At 41.0% G+C, this 17,248-nt stretch overlaps 1 protein-coding gene across 2 annotated transcripts in view; it reads right to left on the bottom strand.

Moving 5' to 3' along the window:
- Positions 1–292: 292 nt before the first annotated feature.
- Positions 293–17,248, bottom strand: part of map2k1 (mitogen-activated protein kinase kinase 1) — a 29,820-nt gene continuing 12,864 nt past the window's right edge. The window contains exons 2-12 of one of the 2 annotated variants that reach the window (XM_061917130.1): positions 12,346–12,556; positions 12,134–12,280; positions 11,973–12,050; positions 4,718–4,769; positions 4,210–4,334; positions 3,582–3,786; positions 3,421–3,485; positions 3,286–3,344; positions 3,169–3,214; positions 2,980–3,089; positions 293–2,023 (exon numbers count right to left, since the gene is read on the bottom strand). In XM_061917130.1, coding sequence (XP_061773114.1) covers positions 1,948–2,023; positions 2,980–3,089; positions 3,169–3,214; positions 3,286–3,344; positions 3,421–3,485; positions 3,582–3,786; positions 4,210–4,334; positions 4,718–4,769; positions 11,973–12,050; positions 12,134–12,280; positions 12,346–12,556 — 1,174 coding nt within the window. In that variant the 3' untranslated portion in view covers positions 293–1,947. Of the gene's footprint in view, positions 2,024–2,652; positions 3,090–3,168; positions 3,215–3,285; positions 3,345–3,420; positions 3,486–3,581; positions 3,787–4,209; positions 4,335–4,717; positions 4,770–11,972; positions 12,051–12,133; positions 12,281–12,345; positions 12,557–17,248 lie in introns of those variants that run through there. The other variant, XM_061917131.1, reaches the window with a different exon arrangement.

Here is a 17,248-nt window from a genome sequence, read left to right as displayed (position 1 = left end):
GCCCGATTGTAGCTGAGATAGGCGCCAGCGCCCCCCGTGACCCCAAAAGGGAATAAGCGGTAGAAAATGGATGGATGGATGGATAGCTAGAATTCACTGAAAGTCAAGTATATATATATATATATATATATATACATATATATATATATATATATATATATATATATACATATATATATATATATATATATATATATACTTGGTGAATCTAGCGGTAAGGTAAACATACTCCTCCCCTCTTAACCACGCCCCCCACCCCCCACCTCCCAAAATCGGAGGTCTCAAGGTTGGCAAGTATGAGCTGCAGAGACACGAGCACTGCATGAAGAGCGGAAGCGACCAAGAGCGAGACAAAGATGAGGGCGGCTGAAAAGCAACCTGAAGAGGGAGCGGTTTGAGGGAAAAGGAGCTGAAAAGCGAGCCGATGCACAGAAGGTTTATTGAAAAATAAACAAAGTGATAAAACTGCCGCAGTCATGTCCGTCCTTGGTGGTCCATGGAACCCGGACAACAGTGAGAGCCGGTCACAGTATCATCCCAATTTATTTATTTCTCTTTTACAAACAATGTCATAGATTTGACATACAGCAGACAGTAAAATGTAAATCTTATCAGATTTTACCATGAAAATCCTTAGTTGAAGACAGCCTTAAAAACGACTCATTATTTTTCTACTTTCACTTATTTCTATTCTGGGGTCAAAGCACACGTAATTTTGCAATTGAGCCTTAACATTGACTTGCCATGTAGTTTTGTACCAAAAAACATATTTTAACCATAGATGGCTCTTTTATGCCCCAACACTTGATCAAAAGTGTACATTACAAACAGTGCATCTGGAAAGTATTCACAACGCCTCACATGCAAGGACAAGAGTGGAAGAAGTGTCAAAAGATGGAGTCAACTGTTTTAATGAAATTCAGCTTTTACTTAAATCAACAACGGAGCAGCATCGCCTCATCCATGGCTCACTAGTTCAACAACACCAGAAATGTGTCCCGCGAAATACCGTTCATCCGGCACTCTCTAATAACTAAAGTTCCGTGGGTGAAGAAATACTGAAATATTTTGACAGATTTTTGAGTGCTGTGTGTAATATTTTTTATTTTCAATGGAACATTTAAAATGTTGCCGTTGTTTACTGGCGTAATATTACAGTCTACAGGTGTCTTACACTTTATTTACCATGAATTGATTTACGTGGACCCGGACTTAAAACAAGTTGAAAAACTTATTTGGGTGTTACCATTTAATGGTCAACTGTACGGAATATGTACTGTACTGTGCAATCTACTAATACAATTCTAAATCAATCAATCAATCATTTCTTATGTGTGAAAACCATCTACTGGTCACACTTATCATTATACCATGTACCAAATGAAATTTCTTAGAGGTCGGTAAGTCCAACCAGAATTATTCCGTACATAAGGCGCGCTGTTGAGTTTTGAGAAAATGAAAGAATTTTAAGTGCGCTTTATAGTCTGAAAAATACGTTACATATTTTCCCCTGACTAAAACGAGTCTTGTTGTGAATTTAGTTTTTGAGATGCTCTGCAATAACCTTAATAAAAGTGGTTTCAAAAAAACTTCAGAGATTATTCTTTATGTTTTATGTTTTGGTCAACGAAATGTGCTGTCATTTTAGTCGAGTAAAACTAAATCAATTTTGATGATTAAAATATGACTAAAACTAAAATACATTTTTGTCAAAAGACCAAGACAAACAATATATATTCTAGTATAGTTCCAGGTCCTGCCACCTGCAGAAATACTCTGATGACTCTGCTGTGTTCAGGTGTTTCGGAGAGGGACAGGAATTGGAGTACAGGACACTCATCGCTGACTTTGTGGAGTGGTGTCAGGCAAACCATCTGCTCCTTAATGTGAACAAGACCAAGGAACTGGTCATCGACTTCAAGAAGAAAATGACCCATGTGGAGTCCATCAACATCCAGGGCTGGGAGGTGGCAGTAGTGGGGCAGTACAAGTACCTGGGAGTCCACTTGAACAGCAGACTGGACTGGAAGGACAACAGCAAAGCTGCATACAAGAAGCGCATGAGCAGACTCTTTTTCCTGAGGAAGCTTAGGTCCTTTAATGTGTGCAGCAAGCTGTTGGAGATATTTTTTGTGGCCAGTGCCCTGTACTTTACAGGGGTTTGTTGCGGGAGCAGCGCCAGCAAAAGGGACTTAAAGCGAATAGACAAACTGATCCGGAAAGTCGGCCTAACTATTGGCACGCAGTTGGAGGTATAATTGTACATGTGAATTGGGATTTATTATAAGTTGTATATATTATATATAAATAAAATATAGCATAATATAATTATATATCAGTATATATTATATACTGTATTTTTTTATATGCAAATATTGCATACAGTGTATGTTATATTTTATATTGGTACTATGGTACATTTTTAGTCTACTTTATACCTTTAGTTTTCGCACTCTTGTTGTGCCCTTGTGTGCATTATCCTTTCCATCCTCATCCTTTCCATCCGTTGTAACTGAGCTACTATGTGGAACAATTTCCCTTGTGGATCAATAAAGTTTGTCTAAGTCTACATTAAAAACTGCTGTCAAAATTACACTTTTGCCGACAACTAAGTCAAACATTTTAGTCAACAAATTAGCACTGGTACATAAATAAGTATTCACAGCCTTTACTTTCTTGATGCACCTTTGGCAGTAATTACATGCTCACTTTTTGGAATACAATGCCACAAGCTTGGTACACTTCTCACTAGGCAGTTTCGCCCGTTCCTCTTTGCAGCACCTCACAAGCTCCGTCAGATTGGGTGGGAATCTTTAGTTTTCACTCAGTAAAGACTTAAGCTGTAGTTCTTTTTAGTTTTAAAATATTTGCAAATTAAAAATAAAATAAAAGGCTGTAACATAACAAAATGTGGAAAAAGTGAAATGATCTGAATACTATACGGAGTAATTGTGGGTGTCACTGTGATGCGCCATTCACATTGCTGAGCCGTGAGTGGGTGTCCCGGGCTTTTTGAGTCCAATGGTGCTGCACAACCACCCGGCAAAATCTACGTCCTGTGCCTCAGACTGTCTAATAAAAGGATGAGCCTGGTAGGAGAGAAAGAAGAGTGAAGGAGATGATGAAATGTAACTAATGAAGTCAAGGTCATTAAATGTATGCACCAACCATTAACTGTTTAAGGTCTGCCCTCTCAGCTGGGTTCTTTATCAAGCTGAAAATATGAATACAACACAGATAAAGTGGTGTTTTGTTTAACGAGAACAGTGGTTTATGATAAATTACCATTTATTGACAAAGTCCTGGAATTCAGAACTAAATAGCCCAGGCAGCTGAGGTGGAGACTGTGGACAAAGCCAATAAACTGAATTAGTAAAGTTGAAATTAGTATCATGATCTCTTATATGTGTGCATCCTCACTTCGTTGACGATGTAGTCGAGTAATTCAAAGATGGCCATCGGAGGCCTGTTGTCTGCTCCATGACCTGAAACATATTTTTACGATGGGGTGGGCATTAGGGTTAGGGTTAGAATCAGCATTCAATAGGTTTAGTCTATAAGGGCTAGGTCTTAAAACTTACAGCTGCTTGGCCGTCCGGGCAGGTGAGCCTTGGGTGAGGACACTTTAGAGTTTCCTCCTTCCACTGCAGTCCCAAAAATCTGTTCTAATTCCTTAGTGTCAGGTGGAGGGATAGGGAAACGTCCAATAGCCATTTCAACCAGGGACAGACCCATGCTCCAAATGTCTGACTGAACCGAGTAATTGGTGCCCTGCAAACGCTCTGGCTGCACAATGAAACACTGTCATTGAAGAACACTCCATTGAACTGTGCACGCTTGAATTATTTACACTGCTCACATAGCAATTATAGTGAGAATTTCAATGTCTACCCCACAGTTTGATTAATGATATTAATGGTGTCCAAGATTTAGGAGTGGACTACATTGTGTCAATGGATATTCTCATACTCTCTATCTGACCAATCCTAGTCTCATCCTAGACTAGGTCTGTCCAATTTAAGTGTTGTCTTAGACTAGCTCTGACCATTTTAAGTCTTGTTCTAGACTAGATATGGCCAATCTAACTGATGATGCATACTTGGGTGAGAGTCGAAACATCTTTTAAGACAAACTGAACAGCCCAATGCTCTGAGAACTATATTGTGTCAAATTATTTGCAGGGTGCTCAGATTGTATGTATACACTTACAGACATGTAAGAGCGTGTGCCCACGAAGGAGTTGGCCATGGAGTCAATGAGCTGTCCACTAACTCCAAAGTCACACAGCTTGATCTCACCACGGGAATTCACTAGGACGTTGGAAGGCTTGACATCTTGATGGAGACAGTGAGTGTATGAGCATGGTGGCGTTGGGTACAACTTAAAGTATGAATCTTCAAAGTCAGAGGTTTTCAATTTGTCAAAGTGGCCTTCCCCAGGAAATTCCTAAATAGTTTAAAGAGCAACAGGTTGAGAAAATTACAAAACTTATTTTTCAAACAGGTTCAACTTCACTTATTGATTAGATCATATATGTTTGAGGCTGTAAACAGAATACTAATAAAATCTGCACTATAGACAATCAGTTCTTTGGTCATACAGGATGGATCCAAATAAAATTCTCTGAGGGTATCAGGCTCACTGTATCACACTTTAAAATTCCTAGAGCCATGGGCATTAGTAAACACTGTAGAAAACATTTAGTGCATTGATTGACCTCTGTGCATGATCTTGTGTTTCTCCCTCAGGTAGGAAAGACCCTTAATGACCTGCAAAGAATAAAAATTGAAATTATGTCAAGCTTTAGCTCGTAGGATTTTAGAAGCACTTCTCATTTTATGTTAGTTATCCGGGGTGTTTTAGATTCAAGTTCCCCATTAGCTGCAGCTATTCTTACTGAGGTATAACAAAGTTATAAATACAAAAAGAAACACACAACATTGAAAGCTTCCTATGTGTGCATGTTTTTTGAATTTTCAACATCTCCTGTTTTACTTTTTGCAACGTTAGGACTTTTTTGTCAAAGCACTCATTACAAACTTCTCACCTCAATTCAAAAACAGGATTCTTAGTTTATGCGCAAAATTATGTTTACAATTAACACATCTAATGCTAAGATATGTAAATCATTTAAATGCATTGAAAGTAAAACAGACCCTAGCTCAGTGTAACACCTTAAATATACCAGCCTGGTTTTGCGTTTAGAGCATAAATTAAACCAGGACTGAAATTATCTGGTTTAAATTACTGCACATTAATCCAGTTGCTGCCTGAGATGTCACTTAATTTTTGATTAACTAGTTCCAGACTACAGAGTCTCAGACCAAGGTAAACAACTAAAATGGTTTGGACGCCGAATCAGAATAAGGATGTGCACATGATGCAACGGTTTGTGGGCATTGAGAACCTGTAATGGAAGTTTTCTGTATACATTTTAGCAGTGTGGATGTGTGTACAACTGGAGTTTGACTCTTAATCAAAGTGAGGACCGAAAAAATATCAGTGAAAGCAAGATGTCCCATAATTGAAGACAAAAGTTATGATTTATTGACAGAAACCAGAATAGTAAATGCTTGGACTGAAATTTTGAATCAGTCAACTCAAACGGTCAAGTGGTCTACATGGTGGCTTTTGAGAAAGGTTTCAGTCTGTTTTCATCAATCCAGGCAATTACTTAAAATATGTTCCCCTGTTCATATTCTGATTGACAGCATTAGGGAACGTTACATGATCTTTTCACTTTTTATATATTGCTTAGCTGACTATAAACCTGATTTACTAAGATCCAAATACCTTGTGCTAAACAGCGGTAGCAATTTATAAAATTGTGTGCATTATTAGTAGGCATGTTGCACGTGATCTACGAACACTGGTGTGCATGCTGTGTAAACTTCCACTGCCACCATCGCCTTCAGTTTTTTTCCCTGTTCAATCAATCAATCAAAGTTTATTTATAAAGCCCTAAATCGCAAGTGTCTCAAAGGGCTGCACAAGCCACAACGACATCCTTGGCTCGGATCACACATCAGGGCAAGAGAAAACTCAACCCAATGGGATACAATGAGGAACCTTGTTCTTGCCTACCTCAAGAATAAAGAGGCCGCAAAACTATTATCTGGCTTCTGTCTCTGCATTTTTTGATCCAAGCACTGACGGATTGTTGCAGAAAATGCCGGCCACAAGAGGGAGACTGCAGACTTAGACCCAATAAAGTGTGTTGGGAAGTCAAGCCCCACCCCTGACTCACCAAGAGGACCAGCTCAACGCTATGGGCATTGGCCTCCAAGGTTTGTCAGAACGACAAGATGCCATGATAAAGCGCCTCAACACCCTGCTTTCCACCATCACACCTGCTGGACCCGTGGCCACCCTCGCTGCCATTTAGTCCAATGACTGTGTCAGCCCGCAGCGACCCCGACCAGAGAGATTTACCAGCGAGATAGACAATGTACGGGAATTGGACCACGAAGAAATGGAAGCGTCATGCTGCCACAAGTTTCTCATTCACCGCCTTCTCCAAAGCATTAACCTACATATTCCAGCAGAATTCTACCGGATGGGAGGCGGCTTGTTTCCCCTTTAAACTGTGTCAAGGACAGCAACAAGTATCAGACTTTGCCAATGAATTTCGCACAATGGCCGCTGACAGTGACTGGAACCCATATGCCCTCCAGGACGCTTTTTACCTAAGGCTAGCGAATCACATAAAGTTACTGATAGTCATTTTGGAGCTTCCCTGCGACCTCGACGACCTCATTGAGCAGGCAATTCGGATCGACAAACGGCTCTGGGACCATGATGACGAGGTGGATGTTCAGTGAGGAGGCCGCATCATGCTTCGCCGCTCCGCCACACCGGTCGACACTACCCCACCCAGTGCGACATCACTTCCGCTTGGATCACAAAGGAGCGCATGGAGCTATGAGGTAATTGACTTTCCATGGCAGAAAGAGAACAACGTAGGAGACTCCGGCTCTGCGTTTATTGTGGCAAGGCATACCTCTCTCTTTTGCTCTCTGACACATCCAGCACTGGCAATTTGACCACGTTCACGCTCCCTAGAAGTTCTCCCACAGAGGTCGCTCTTCTTCACGGCATGGGTCCAACAGAATGCAGATCCCAGGTACACTGTCTTGGGCTGAAGAGTTAAAACATTTGTTCAATTATTGCCTCTGAGGCTGAAAAGAACTATTGGTTTATCTTTTGCCAAATATCATTCCATTCCAGTTATTAAGCTGTCGGCACTGAAGTAAATGTATTCTGTAGACTGGCGCTTCCTGGCCTACGCTACTCACAAGACGTGCACCCTAGGGCTACAGTTATCTGGTAACCACTGTAAAACCTTAATTTTTGTGTTATACCATCCTGATCAGCTCCTATCGTTCTTGGGTTGACTTGGCTGCATGAGCATAACCCACATGTCGATTGGTCTCTCAACTGCACACGCAATGCCTCTGTTCGGCTGCCTGCCACCTTCCTCTTCTTTTTTTTTTTTTTTTTTGTCCTGTCCAGCTTCTCAGGCAAATCATATAGTTGATGTAGATGCCCATATCGGCTGTTCAGATTTACTTTACAAAAGAGAAGTGTAGGATACTTCTCTTGTTGCCTTATTTGAATTTGACTTTATTAGATGTATTTATATTATCATTTGGTGCAGCCGGGCCGGAGCAGGAGGGGATAAAAAGAGAAAAAAAGGAAGACAAAGGGGGAAATTGTGGGGATAAGAGGGGGATTAGACAGAGAGACAAAAACGACAACAGCAAATACAACAATAACAACAACAACAATAGAACAACACCAGCACATACATAATATGTACAAATATGATCGTAAAAGTGATAGCAAATAAGCAGTTAGTGAAATAAATAATATAGTAATGACAATGAGCATTTTTACACTAAAACTGGAGCAATACAAATACCAATAGAAAAAGCGCTATTGATCATGAACAAAACCAATAGTTTACTTCTATTATCAACAATAAAGTTGTTCAAATGCAACAATACATATACATAATGATAGCTAGAAAGATAATAAAAATAAAAATAAATAAATGAAAAAAAAAAAAAGAAGGAATACCGAAAGAGAGGCAACCTATATTAATTTTGTAGATTGTTATAGTAACAATGGTTTAAGCTCTGTCAATATGCCTTGTGTTACCCAGTTTAACCTAGGGCAGGGGTCGGGAACCTTTTTGGCTGAGAGAGCCATGAAAGCCAAATATTTTAAAATGTATTTCCGTGAGAGCCGAATAATATTATTAACACTGAATACAACTGTCAGGTTCAAACACTGATGACATCTATTACAGTGAACAGACAAGAAGCAAGGATTTAAACACAGACTAGATTAAATTTAGCTCAATAAGGAGAAACCCGTAGACCTGTGCCCTTGTACAGTGTTGTCCCACGCTCTGACAAGAGAATTCTACACCTCCCCTGATTACAACAAAAAAATACGTGCATCTCTTATTCTTTTTAATAACATTGTTATTCTGAAGCTAACCAACATTAAATAAAATACTTTTGACCATTAATGCGACTTCTTGAACAGGTGCGATAGAAACGGATGGATGGATTAAAATGCATGAGAATGTTTTATATTTTGAATGATTTTTTTAACAATGTAATTACCAGTGGAATTATTAATTACTTATCGTGTTAAGCAATGTCAGCTAAGATTTATCTGAGAGCCAGATGCAGTCATCAAAACAGCCACATCTGGCTCTAGAGCCATAGGTTCCCTACCCCTGCCCTAGGGCAACAACGTTGATATATGTTTGATGAAAAATGATTATGTGCATGAGTGTATGTATGTATATGTACTTGTATATGAACAGAATGTGTATATGAATGTTTGTACAGTAAATGTATGTATATTTGTACAGTGAATGTATATGTACAGTATATGTATGTTTGTTTGTACAGTGAATGTATATGTATGTTCGTACCGTGAATGTGCGCGTGGATGGACGGACTTGGAGTATGTAGATATGTAATGTATTTGTGTATGTATGTGGGAGCGTAGGTACCAATGTATGGACGTTTGTATGTATGAATAACGGTGTGTGTTGTGTTAGTATATGTGTGTTTGTATGTACAATATATTTGACCCCCAGTGTGTGTGGGAGCCAGACTGTGGACCCAGCCGCCCAGAGAGCCCAACCCAAACACCAGGTGTGGCGCCCAGGGAACCAGGGATCACCCGCCCCGTGCAGCCAGGCCGGCCAGCAGCGGGAACCCCAGAGCCCGGCCCACCGCGCCGCCCGGAAGAGCCGGCAGCAGGCCGCAGACAGACGCGCCCGGCAGAGGACAGGGCACGAGAGAAGCAGCGGACGGCCAGACCCCAAGCCAGCGAGAGAGAACCCCCCACACGGGCAGAAAGACGGGACGCCCCGCCCGGGGGAACCCAGAGACTCCCCGCAGCCGGACGGGAAAACCGCCCCCGCCCCACCAGCACACAGGCCCCCCCGACCCCTCCCCCACCCCCGGGGAGCACGGCGCGGCCCACACCAGGCCACCCCACCCGAGCCGGCCGCCACAGGACCACCCAGCGCAGGGCCGCGGGGACCACCCACCCCACCCGCAGGGACCCCAACGATGGAGATGGAACAACAAGCAACCGCCCTGTCGAAGTCCCCCCCTGAGGGAGGGGGAGAAAAGGAAAAAAAAATAAATAAAAATAAAACAAAAAAACATTTAATTATATATATATATATATATATATATATATATATATATATATATATATATATATATATATATATATATATACACACGTACATATACACCTTCCTCTTCAAGGGGCTACTCCACCCGAAGATATTAATCTAGCTACTGTTCCGTCAGTTTATCACAACCTCAAACTGGTGTTTAGTAAGGGTCAGGCTCAGTCCGTACGCCCATACCGGCCCTTATCATTGCGGCATTGACTTTCTGTTTGGCTCTCATTTACAGTCTTCCCGCCAATATAATGTTTCTAACACCGAAAAGAAGGGGTTAGAGAAATTTCTACTTCGCTAGCCGCCGGTCTGATTCGTCCTTCGTCGGCTCCTGCGGCCGTTGGATTTTTTTTCTGGAAAAGAAAGACAAGTCACTATGTCCATGCATGGACTATTGCACACTTAATCTAATTACCATTAAGAAAAAGTATCCTCTCCCGTTTCTAGACTGTGCATTCTCTCCTTCCGGTTGACCTATGACGTCACACTTGGCGTCTGGGGCTCCTAACAAGTTAACAGCCAAGCTCTGTTGTGATGATATGGTAAATGGTAAATGAGTTATACTTGTACAGTGCCTTTCTACTTTCAAGGTACTCAAACTGCTTTGACACTATTTCCACATTTACCCATTCACACACACATTAACACACTGTTGGCCGAAGCTGCCATGCAAGGCTCTAACCTTGACCCATCAAGAGCAAGGGTGAAGACTTTAGACAAAATACTTTAGACTTTTGACAACAACAAGAATGTTTGATCTTATAACGCCTATACTGGCCCACCTGCACTGGCTTCCTGTGCCCTTAAGATGCGACTTTAAGGTTTTACCACTTACGTATAAAATACTTAACGGTCCGGCTCCATCCTATCTTGCTGATTGTATAAGTAAATTTGCGGTCCCCTCCAAGGTTTTCTCATTGCATCCCATTGGGTTTTTTCTTGCCCTGATGTGGGATCTGAGCCGAGGATGTCGTTGTGGCTTGTGCAGCCCTTTGAGACACTAGTGATTTAGGGCTATGTAAATAAACTTTGATTGATTGATTGATTGAAGTGTCTTGCTCAAAGCCACAACGGAGCCGGGGATCAAATAAGAAACCCTCAAGTTGCTGGCACGGCTGCTCAACCAACCGACACGGATTGGAAATATTACATCTCTAAAGGCTATGCTGATGTTATACAGAAGACAGCATCAAGAAATTATCTTAGATTGCGCTACCGACATGACGCTACTACCAGGAATGTATCGAATCAGATGCAGTTCCGAAGCAAAGAAAGACTGGGGGCAGAAGGTTTTTTCTAAGGAATTTTTGGAAGGGAAAATAATGGAAACATTACTTTTGAATGTCTCTGAGTTCATTCATAAAGTTTTGTGGATTGATGGAAGGAGTTTTAAATCCGAAGGAAATGACTGTTCGTGCCGTGGCCAATGCTGTTCCAGATGAAGGTTGCTATTGTTCTGGACTATCTTGCCAGTTGTGTGGAATACAGAGTTTATTGGTAATCACTTTGGAGCGCACAAATGCAACGTCAAGAGGTTTGTGTACGTTTTAATATTCACATTTATTATACTTGCTTGGTTCTCCTTCATCTCATTCGTATTTTGGAATACAGAGTTTATTGGTAATCACTTTGGAGCGCACAAATGCAACGTCAAGAGGTTTGTGTACGTTTTAATATTCACATTTATTATACTTGCTTGGTTCTCCTTCATCTCATTCGTATTTTGTTCGGGAGTCCGAAATAAGCCGGCATTTCCTTCGCAACCTTCTTAAACAAAGCTGTTTCCATTTCGCCAATTAATGTACTTTAAAATGATGTGATTTTACTTTGTGAAGGAAATAACCTGTCTCCTTTTCATTACAATTGTTGCCTATGTTTTTATTGAATGGTATCTGCTTCCGGGTTGTATTCCACGGGTTGACACTGCCGTAAACTGATAACTTGCTCCGGTTACTCTCCTCGTACGAGAAAAGCAATCACTGTTTTTTCTTCTATTCTCTGTTTCTGTGTCTTTATAATGTCTCATGGTATTTGACCCTGACACAAACTATTTGAGAAATAAAACAAATTTAGTGCATAGACACGTACTGAGTGCGATACGAATGATCATTTCTATTGTTAAAATGATTTATTAGCTCTTAACCCATGTCTATTTCAGTCTGAATCAGAATGCAGGAAAAACATCACATGGGCCTGTATATTCTCTATATGCTTGCATGAGTAAATTCCTTCCAGAAGCTCCCGTACGTACCGCAATGCTGATTTTGCACAGGATCGGCTCTGGGATCTTTCCAGCCTTTTTAAGTGATTGATCTAAAGAACCACCATCCTGAAAAAAAAAACAGAAAGAAAGGGTAACATCCAATGTTCAAGTCAACTAAATTCACATTTAGAAATATAATTGATTTGTACCATGTGCTCCATGCAGATGCTAATTTCTCCATCGCTGTAGAAAGCTCCATAGAAGCCCACAATGTACGGAGAGTTGCATTCATGCAGCACCTGAAGCTCCCTAATTATCTGGTTCCTGATGGCAGGTTTGATCTCCAAGTGGATGAGCTAAAACAAAACGACTGTAATATAGTCATACATTGACAAAGTGGCCATCAAAAGGGCAGCTTTACCTTCCTGGCCATGATCAGACCTGAAGGTCTGTGAGACACCTTGAAGACCACTCCTCCATTGCCTGCACCAAGTTCGCATATTTTCTCAAAGTCGTCATCCTTTAACTCTCCCACTTTCTGCTTCTGCGTCAGAAAAGCTTCAAGGCGCTTGCGTTGCTGCTCATCCAACTCCAGCTCCTCCAGCTTCTTCTGCAGGGCCTCCAAGTTTGTTCTTGAAGGAAAGATGATCAAAATTACAGCACTAAAGTTTTGCCAAGGTTTGCTCATGCACCCAAAACTAGAGCAACTATTTTTTGTTGTATCAAAATAATCTTCAAATGCATTTGAGTTTTATTTTCTACACTGCATTGTTATTTTCATATATACAGTGCATCCTGGAAGTATTCACAGCGCTTCACTTTTTCCAAATGTTGTTATGTTACAGTCTCATACCAAAATGGAATTAATTCATTCTCCTGGCACACCTATCTTTGAGCTGTCTCACCCATTCCTCTTTGCAGCACCTCTCAAGTTCCATTAGGTTGGATGGGAAGTGTTAGTTTTCATCCAGGATGTTTCTGTACATTGCTGCATTCATCTTAGTCTAGTCAGGGAGGTGACCAAGAACCCGATGGTCAAACTGTCAGCGCTACAATACTCCTCTGTGGAGAGAGGACAACCTTCCAAAAGGACAAAAATCTCTGCAGCAATCCACCAATCAGGCCTGCAATGGTATATTGGCCAGATAGAAGCCATTTCTTAGTAAGAAGTTTGCCAAAATGCATCTGAAGGACTTTCCGACCATGATAAACAAAAATCTCTAGTCTGATGAAACAAAGATTGAATTCTTTCAGGCATCATGTTTGGAGAAAACCAGACCCACACTCATCACCAAGTCTATACCACCCCTATAGTGAAGCATAGTGGTGGCAGCATCATGCTGTGGGGATGCTTTTTGTGACAGGAACTGGGAAACCAGAAGGATAGAGAAAAAGATGAATGCAGCAATGTACAGAGACACTTGAGATGAAAACCAACGCTTTTTATCCAACCTGATGGCACTTAAGAGGTGCTTCAAGGGGGAATGGTCAAACCTGCCAAAAGATAGGTGTGGCAAGCTTGTGGCATCGTATCTAAAAAGACTTGAAGCTTTAAGTGCTACCAAAGATGCATCAACAAAGTATTGAGCAAAGCTTGTGAATACTTACAGAATGTACATGTGACTCCTTAGTTTTTTTTTATTATAAATTTGCAAAAAACAACATTGGGGCATTGTCTGTCGAATTTTGAGGACAAAAAATAATTTATTCCATTTTGGAATAAGGCTGTAACATAACCAAATGTGGAAAAAGTATTTTTGTCCATGTGACTTCAGATGAAACAAAAATTGAGCTGTTTGGCCACAATATCCAATAATCCAACCCACTACTCAAAAGTGGGCTGGCTCAGGGTGGAGGACAGAGTAAAACAACTTGCACTGAGCCTAGTCTATAAAATCCGCTACACCTCCTTGATACCGAAGTACATGTCAAATTACTTCCTTTACGTAAATGACTGCCATAACCACAACACCAGGGGGAGCTCCAAAAACCACGTTAAACCCAGATTTCGATCTAACAAAGGTCTTAACTCATTCTCTTTCTATGCCACATCAATGTGGAATGCACTCCCAACAGGTATAAAAGTAAGTGCATCTCTATATTCCTTCAAAACCGCTCTAACACAACACCTCCAGGCAACTTCAACACTTTACTAATACCCTCCTCCATTCACATCCCATCTCCTCGGATTATAAACAACTCAAATGTACTTCTAATGTATATACTTGTTCTTATGCTATGTGAACTCACTATGTTCTCTGCTGGCTGTACATATCCTACTAAATAAGACCTACACTGTTTCAATGTCCACATTTCTCTGTTGATGCAATTGTTGATGACTGAAGTACTGATATCAACCCAAGCTCCTCATCCCACCCCCCGGATTGTAAATAATGTAAATAATTAAATGTACATACTATGATGATTAACTTGTGTGATGACTGTATTATGTTGATAGTATATATTTGTACCATGAATTGATTAACGTGGACCCCGATTTAAACAAGTTGAAAAACGTATTCGGGTGTTACCATTTAGTGGTCAATTGTACGGAATATGTACTGTACTGTGCAATCTACTAATAAAAGTATCAATCAATCAATCAATCAAATACCCAGCAATATGTTTGGAGGAGACAAGGCGAGGCCTTTAATCCCAGGAACACCAACCCTACAGTCAAGGACGGTGGTGGTAGTATTATGCTGTGGGCCTGTTTTGCTGCCAATAGAACCGGTGCTTTACAGAGAGTAAATGGGACAATGAAAAAGGAGGATTACCTCCAAATTCTTCGGGACAACCTAAAATCATCAGCCCGGAGGTTGGGTCTTGGGCGCAGTTGGGTGTTCCAACATGACAATGCCCCCGAACACACATCAAAAGTGGTAAAGGAATGGCTAAATCAGGCTACAATTAAGGTTTTGGAAAGGCCTTCCCAAAGTCTTGACTTAAACATGTGGACAATGCTGAAGAATCAAGTCCATGTCAGAAAACCAGCAAACTTAGCTGAACTGCACCAATTTTGTCAAAAGGAGTGGTGAAAAATTCAACCAGAAGCTTGCCAGAAACTTGGGGATGGCTACCGAAAGCACCTTATTACAGTGAAACTTGCCAAGGGACATGTAAGCAAATATTAACATTGCTGTATGTATACTTTTGACCCAGCAGATTTGGTCACATTTTCAGTAGACCCATAATAAATTCATACAAGAAACAAACTTCATGAATGTTTTTTGTGACCAACAAGCATGTGTTTTAATAACTCTATCACAAAAAAATAAGAGTTGTAAAAATTATTGGATAGTCAAGACAGCCATGACATAATGTTCTTTACAAGTGGCGCTGTAGGGAGAGTGGCCGTGCCAGCAACCTGAAGGTTCCTGTTTCGATCCCCGCCTTCTACCATCCTAGTCACGTCCGTTGTGTCCTTGAGCAAGACACTTCACCCTTGCTCCTGATGGGTCGTGGTTAGGGCCTTGCATGGCAGCTCCCGCCATCAGTGTGTGAATGTGTATGTGAATGGGTGAATGTGGAAATAGTGTCAAAGCGCTTTGAGTACTTTGAAGGTAGAAAAGCGCTATACAAGTATAACCTATTTATTATTCATAAGTACAGGAGCGTATCTAGTCGATACTACTATGATTACGTTGATATTTTTTGGCATCACAACTTCTCCTTTTGTTTTTTTCATTGAATTGTTTTTATTTTAAATTATATAATGTTTATAAACTCAGGAAATATGTCCCTGGACACGTGAGGACTTAAATTATGACCAGTGTATGATCCTGAAACTGTCACGGCCAGGGCCCATTCCAATGCTCCCTCAGCTTTGCGCTCTGCTTGTTGCGCCTCCGGGAGCGCACCTGGGGATGCGACCACGGCCACGCACTTCCAGGGATGCGGCGGGCGAGTCTCCGCCCTGCAGCAGCTGGCAACTGCAATCATTCACCGGGAATCTGCGACTTCAACAGCCTGCTATCCGCCGCCAAAATGTAATTATCGGTCATGTACATCTGCCTTTGGTCTATGTGACGAGCTGTGCATCTTGTTGTTCCCCTTTGGATTCCAGACTGCCTACTTCAATCCTGGACCTCTCGCTTGGACACGGACCTCCTACGCCTCGCTTAGCCCTCCGACCATCTGCCTGCCCCACGGACTGCCTTCTTGCCTTGTCCCTCCTCTCGATCCAACACTAAGTAACACACACTACCGCTAATCACACACATAGCCTCACACACACACTCTTGGATTTTGTCACACACCATTCTATAGTTTTTTTATTAGTATTGTTTAATTATTATATATAGCATATATATATATGTATATATAATAAATCATAGAGCTTTACTGCCCCTTTGTGTCTGTGCCGTCACAACTCCCTCCTGCACACATAACAGTAACAACTTGGTATCGGATTGATACCCAAATTTGTGGCATTGTCATGTCTTGTGATCATGTTTTGTTTAGTTATATTCCTTTTGGTTTTTGATTCCATTAGTTCCTGTTTTTGCCCACTCTTGTTTGTTTTAGTTTACATGACAACTCATTAGTTTCACCAGTACTCATTTGGACTCACGCACCTGATTTGTTTAGGACGCACGCACCTGCGTTAATCATGTCACTATTATTTAAGCTTGTAGTTGCCAGGCAGTCGGCCTGGCGTCATTGTTCTTTTCAATCTCTGTTCATGCTAGTTTTTTTCACCTCATATTTCATGCTGCTCGTTTCACGTCACAGTAAGTGTTTTTTTTTGGTTTCATGTCCATAGTCTGTCTAAGTTAGTTTTTGTTTCCATACGCTAGTTTTGTGTCTCCGCCTTGTGCGCACCTTTTGTTTGTACTTTGTTAGTGTTAAAATTAAATCATGTTTTCACCTGCACGCCATGTCTTGAGTACTCCTTCTGCCTTCCTGGGAGAACGACCCTGCAGCAAGCTGCGACCCCCCCCCCCCCCCCCCCCCCCCATCTTGACAGGTATCATCCAAAATTAATGTAAAGCATCCAAACAAGAGAATAATAAGTGATTATTACATTTTAACAGAAGTGTAGATAGAACATGTTAAAAGAGAAAGTAAGCAGATATTAACAATAAACGAACAAGTATATTGATCATTCATTTTCTACCACTTGTCCTTAATAATGTTGACAAAATATTAGAATGGAAAATGACACAATAGGTTACTGCATATGTCAGCAGCTAAATAAGTAGCCTTTGTTGGTTTACTTACTACTAAAAGACAAGTTGTCTTGTATATTCACTATTTTTATTTAGGGACAACCTTGCAATAAGAAACATATGTTTGATGTACCATAATATTGTTTTGTCAAA

The sequence above is a fragment of the Nerophis ophidion genome, linkage group LG12, assembly GCF_033978795.1.
Source record: "Nerophis ophidion isolate RoL-2023_Sa linkage group LG12, RoL_Noph_v1.0, whole genome shotgun sequence".
In the NCBI taxonomy this organism is placed as follows: Eukaryota; Metazoa; Chordata; class Actinopteri; order Syngnathiformes; family Syngnathidae; genus Nerophis; species Nerophis ophidion.
The sequence above is the reverse complement of the archived record's forward strand: the minus strand, read 5'-3'. Positions and strand labels throughout refer to the sequence as shown.